Here is a 6,000-nt window from a genome sequence, read left to right on the forward strand (position 1 = left end):
TTATATAGATTCAAAAATTGTGTTATACTATTGAATATAGAGTTATGAAATTGTAAATATAGATTTTGAAATTGTGAACATAGAACTTTGAAAATGTGAACAAGATTTCTATAATTGTAAATATAGAATTTAAAAATTATAAATATAGAGTTCTAAAATTGTGAACATGGACCTGAGTCCATGGCATAACAACCCAGTGAAACCCAACCAGACATGGATAATTCCATAATCATTTGGGCCGGATGTGGTTCATTTATCTTAATTTTGAGGATCATATCAGTGGGCCTATACAGAATGAGGCCCATTGAATTTCCCTCCGATTCAAAGCGGGAAATCGGGAACCACGTGAGCGGATTAATATCTAGGAATTAGTGATACCGGAAGTTTGTACACGTGAAGACCTTGATCACGCGCCATTACAACACGTGAAGTGAATTCACAAAATTGTCATTAAATATCTTTAATTGGAGTTCTGACATTTGAATATTTGAAAATTGTCAGAATGTTAAATTTTAAAAATATACGGAGTAACAAATTTTATTGTAGTAATTTTTATTCCCTCCGTCCCATTTTATCTGTCTTACTTTCCTTTTTCGTCTGTCCCAAAATAATGTCCACTTTCCTAAAATGCAAACTACTATCTTTCTACTTTTCCTAAACTACCCCTGAATTTCAATTTTTACTCCAATATAATACTCTGTATAATTTGTTTTGGCTTGGTTTCTTCCTTTGCTGAGGGGCGCCTAACAAAAAGGAAAAAGAGAAGAGGAATGCAGCAGCCACCCACATCTCACTACCATATCTAACTCTCTCTCTTTGCAAGTTCAGCAACAAACCCAACACCTATCATCATCTCTCTCATAAACTCTAGATTTCTTTTCTTTTTCTTGCTTTCATGGGAGGAGGAAAACATGGAGCAGCTGACCCATTTCCTCTACTGCAAAAAAATCTCTCCCTCTCTCTCTCTCCGATTCACGGCCTCTCCTCTCCATCCTTCTTCACCCATCAGCAAAATACGAAGATATGCATTTTCCACTATTTATGTGTTGAAATTTTTACGAAATTAGGCGATGTAGATTTTAAATATCTTCCCATATGAGTATGACCATGTTGATCTCAAAATCATGGAAGAAAGAATTTTAGAATTCTTATATGGCAAAAAAAAAAAAAAACTGAAACCAAAGAAAGAAGAACCAGAGAGAGAGAAGAAGAAGAAGAAGTCGACGGTCAATAGTCTTCTAGTGGAGTCTTATTGAGTGGCTGGTGAGTGAGGCAAAAAAAGAGGGGTAAAAATGAAAGACAAACAACATTCACTTTACTACCTAAAATCTCGTGCAAAAAGGAATAGGACAAGGATTACGGGACTGAGGGAGTATTAAATTAGTTGAATTAGGTATAATTATTGGTGAGGAAGGTGGGAAATGTAAAACTTGTTTACATCATTAATCACCAAAATTATGAACAAAAGTTACTCCTTTTACAGTCCTACTTTTCCAGTGTTCTCACATGGCACTGTTCCTCTTCCAAGCTAATTAGTGTCAGTTATGACCACTGCCTCTCTCTCTTTCTCTCTCGTTCAAAAATAGCGTGATTCAAGAATGTGAATATACTCCCCTCTCTCTCCCTCTCTCATTTCAAAGTTTAAAACTTTAGTTGGAATTGTGTAGATCACAATGTGGCAAGTTGCTTTGGGGGCAGCATTTGCAGCAGGATCTGGGTTTCTAGCTAAAAGGCTAATCAATCCACCCTCCACCCAAAATGACCAAGAATCTTCTGATCAACCCAAACACCAAAATGGTCTCAGCTCATCCAATTTTGTTGACCAAGATTCAAATTTTACTGGTGAAGTTGGGGCAAAGGAGGAGTCTTTGGGTGATCAATCAATCTTTAGGTTTTCCAGTTCTCCAGGTTCAGAAAGAGGGCCCAGCAAGAAAAGTGGGTGTGGGTGTGGGTCTAGCAGGAACAAGCAGGGAAATGTGGAGGGGTTTAAGAGAAATAATGATGGGAGGATGGTGAAGAAGAAGAAGGGTGGAGTGGTGGGGTTGGATCATAGATGCAGTGGCAGTGGGAAGAAGTTCTATGTTTGCTTGAAGAAGAGAAAAACCAGCAAAACTGCTCCAGGAAAATGTGACTCTTGTTCTTCCAATAAAGGTTAGATGTTTGTCACTTTTAATGTTGTTTTGTTTCCATCTTGCCACTTGAAGATCTTGATGATGTTGTTTAGATAAATCCCGCATTGTGCCGCTCCCGATGAGAGTCGAACTTTAGGTTGCCTATAGATGGCCCTTAAGACTATAGTTTGGGCCCGCTTGAAGTCGAACTTGTAATATTGTGATTATTAAGTCAAACAGCCTACCAACTTTGCTGAGATGTCTTACTGCCTTTATTTGTTATGAGAATATCAGCAGAGCTGTATATTGCTTAGTTTTGAACTTTGTACTATGTATGAGCTTTTATAATAAGGTACTGCAGATTTCTCTTGTTGGCTTTAATGGTGGAATGTTCTTTTACTTCAATTTGAATCTTGAAACCTCTAACCAGAGCTCTCAAATTGGAAACTCTTATAAAGGCACAACAATATATGCATCTTCATAAGCTGCTTTACATTCAAAACTGTGGACTATTCTTAGTTTTAAGTTCATTTCAGGAGGAACATATTCTAGTATTTGTATTTTTCAGAGATCTTAACAATTCTAGGAACATCTGGTAGAGAGTTAATTTTTGAACAAACTTATTGTCGATTTGATTGCAGTGAAAGAGTTCTTTGTTTACCTACCAACATTAGACATATGTGTTGAACAATTGCTTGTTACTGATCCAATTCTTTGGTGTTGTATATGAATATGATATTCTCATTTTGAACGTTTATTGTGCAGGAAATTCAGTTTTTGGTTGGGGTCTTGGTATTGGAATGATGTGCATGATGTCAGCTCGGGGAGCTGAAATCAGTAAGCTCAATGTTGCAATGGACGAGACCTCGAAGGTTGTTGAGGGATTGAAGGATGAACTTTCTCGAAGAATAACTTCACACAATCTACGTGGTTCTAAATCTGAGGTTGGAAAATTTTCGGGGGATATCAAGGAAGAGCGTATGGAGCCTGCGTTTGTTAAGTTATGCAGCGAGAATCGAAATGGCAAGAGAATCTTCAGCTTTCCTGTAACCGAGGAAGGTGAATACGCGAGTAGCGTTCTTACAGAGGAGCTGCTGCCTGAAGCTCGGGAAATGGATCAGCTCGAAGCAGAACTCGAATCTGAGCTGCAGAAACTTGATGGTTCTGGCTTTGAAGTAAGAGCAAATATTTACGAGGTGAGTTTTTGTTCGTATGAAACGACTAATGTCTTTGAAGCTTAATGATCTGATAATTCATTTGCCTCTTCGTGCTAAAACATGTTAATGTCGAGCGGGGCTTTTGTGTTACATCATGAACTAACAGCATAGTATTGTCTCGATAGAATGGAGATTTGGCTGAAGCGTTTCACCAGGGCGACGAAGATATGAATTCCTACGAACTCAACGGGGTTCCTCCCTCTGAACTGCACCAGAAACTGTCCCAAGTACTCATCGAGCAACAAGAAAGCCAGATCGTGGAGTTAGAATCTGAGCTGCAAAGGTCGCATCGCAAACTCCACGAGAAAGAAGCCGAGCTCCAAGCACTCAAGGACTGTGTTCGTCGCCTCACCGACTTTTCTTTAGCCTCTGCTTCAGGTCACCAACATGATCTAACCATCTTTCAGTATGCTTTTCTTCTACCATTTACAACTTGTTTAAGTTTTTTTTTTTTTTTTTTTTTTTGGGTATTTGCAGATGAAGATGCAGAGCATTCAAGAATCATTGTTGACAATGAGGAGAAGCAGAATATGGGTGGTGATTTTAGGAAATTAATGGTTGGGAGCAAAAGAACATCAATGGAGTTTTGAGCAACATCCACATGTTTTAAGTTGATTGTCTCATCACTTGCATAATGTACTAGGTCCATGAGTGGATAATAGTGATAAGTAGACCAACAAAAGATGCATCTCGGGAAAAGGTCTGACCGAGAACTCTTTAACTTGGTGTATGTATAGTCTAGGTCTGATCGATAACCCTTTAACCGGACATATATATATATATATTATATATAGTCTACTTATCAATTCCATCCTTGTAGTTGTATTAGATGCTCACGTATAAACTCTAGTCGTGTTGTTGTATTTGTAACCTGCTCATTTATCAACTGTTCTAAATTGTTGGGTTATATCTTTTGCTTTTTAAGAATCGGATGTACCCGTTACATATGCAATGTCTTGTCAACTGGGCTGAGGTTTGAACTGATTCTTCAGCCCAACTTTAGTTGGACTTGGGCTAATAGTCTAATACTCAAGATTACTATGCTACTATTTTCATCAGTTTTTTTTTTGGTCTAATTTTATATGTTTATTTTAACGGACAAAATTAAAGGGTGGGACCAATATGGACCAAATTAGACGGCCATTGATGTATTGAAGGTGGCCATTATGAACCTTAGCATGTGCTATCTGCTTCATCTAAAATAACCAGCAATTAATTACTTTATGTCGTTTTGACATTAGATTTTAATTTTCCATGATTTTTCATATTACTTGCTTCTTTTTTTTTTTTTTCTTATGACATTTGGTATCACTATCATTGTAAAACTAATTTAGATTCAATATGGGGTCCGCAAAACTTTTACTTGAAAGAAAGTCTAGCCTAGTAAAAGTCATACACTATACACATATTTTTTTTAGATGACGAGAAAAACTCGCATCCTATTATTCGATGGTGTACACTTTACAAATCACACTCCTATGTAAGGCCTTCACCATTAGTAGACTTTGAAAGGATTTTGGAATAGTAAAGTCTTGAAAGATGGCATTTTTATAAATGAGAAGGAGTGAATTTAATGGAGACTTTTCTCCTGCAGGTTTGGTGGACCCCATTTTGGGGAATGTCACTGTCGCCTCACATGCGTGAATATATATATATATATTTTATTTTGTTTTTGTTTTTGTTTTGTTTTTCTTTTTTTCCTTTTCTTTTTTCCTCCACTCTCATTTTCTCTCTCCTAGTCATACCTGCAAAATCCCCTTAAAATCCCATTATTATTAAGGAGGGCCTAATAATTCACAAATTATACAGAAGAGGTAAACCTCACAAGAAAGATCTTGTACAACGAGATTGATAATTGTTGGGTTGCTGGAACTCTGCTAGACATGTACTGAACCCATAAAAGTTTCAGTCTCAAATGAAGATGAGGACCACACCTAACTGTACTACACTGTACTCATCTCCAGTTATCCATGCATTTATTATTATTATTATTATTATTGTTGTTGTTGTTGTTGTTGTTGTCATTTAAAACCATATATCATCCACTGACAGGGGTGAGCTGTAAGCCTTACAACGTATTTGGACTTGTTGGATCCTTAATTGTAACTCCGTATTCATTATCAAATTTAATCTCTTATTACGGAGTATTAATTTGTAGAAATTCAGTTTGAACATTGTTAATTTGATCCTTTTGGGTCTCGAGGATTAAATTTTTGTTCCTATTTAAAGTTGTGCTTTAATTTTTTTTTTTTCCACAAAATTTTACATGCAGCTCTCAATTCTCGTTGATAACCCAACTCATACACCTTACTAAAAAATAAATTGACAATGATTGAAATGACTTAGGAGTCTAAATTACATAACATGTAACGATTAATAGATTAAAATTGCTATTTTTTTTTCTATTGTAATGCATTAATTCAAAATTAAGACATCTAATTCGTAAACCCACCGTTTTAGTATCAATATGTTTTTCATTATGTTCAAACATAAAATCCTACCTAAGAACTGAATGTATTACTACTATTTGAATTACCGACACATAATTTTCAAATTCCTAATAACATGTCAAGAAAATGACATAATCTTCATCTCCTAACTAGTTATCTTGCAACATATATATATATATATATATATATATATATATATATATATATATATATATATATATA

The 6,000-nt window shown here is 35.9% G+C and overlaps 1 protein-coding gene across 1 annotated transcript; it reads left to right on the plus strand.

The window, feature by feature from the left end:
* Positions 1–794: 794 nt before the first annotated feature.
* LOC115996416 lies at positions 795–4,252 on the plus strand. The gene is made up of 4 exons (XM_031235620.1): positions 795–2,151; positions 2,877–3,307; positions 3,454–3,706; positions 3,806–4,252. Exons 1-4 carry the CDS (start codon positions 1,674–1,676, stop codon positions 3,916–3,918), a joined length of 1,275 nt encoding a protein of 424 aa, XP_031091480.1. The 5' UTR covers positions 795–1,673; the 3' UTR covers positions 3,919–4,252.
* The last annotated feature ends 1,748 nt before the right edge of the window (positions 4,253–6,000 follow it).

Source organism: Ipomoea triloba, chromosome 11 (assembly GCF_003576645.1).
Source record: "Ipomoea triloba cultivar NCNSP0323 chromosome 11, ASM357664v1".
NCBI lineage: Eukaryota > Viridiplantae > Streptophyta > Magnoliopsida > Solanales > Convolvulaceae > Ipomoea > Ipomoea triloba.

Bases quoted from the DNA above. Each gene is read 5' to 3' on its own strand.
- LOC115996416 (XM_031235620.1), top strand. From the start codon at position 1,674: ATGTGGCAAGTTGCTTTGGGGGCAGCATTTGCAGCAGGATCTGGGTTT. The intron at 2,152-2,876 runs GTTAGATGTTTG...TTTATTGTGCAG, and splicing joins CTCTTGTTCTTCCAATAAAG to GAAATTCAGTTTTTGGTTGG. The intron at 3,308-3,453 runs GTGAGTTTTTGT...TTGTCTCGATAG, and splicing joins TAAGAGCAAATATTTACGAG to AATGGAGATTTGGCTGAAGC.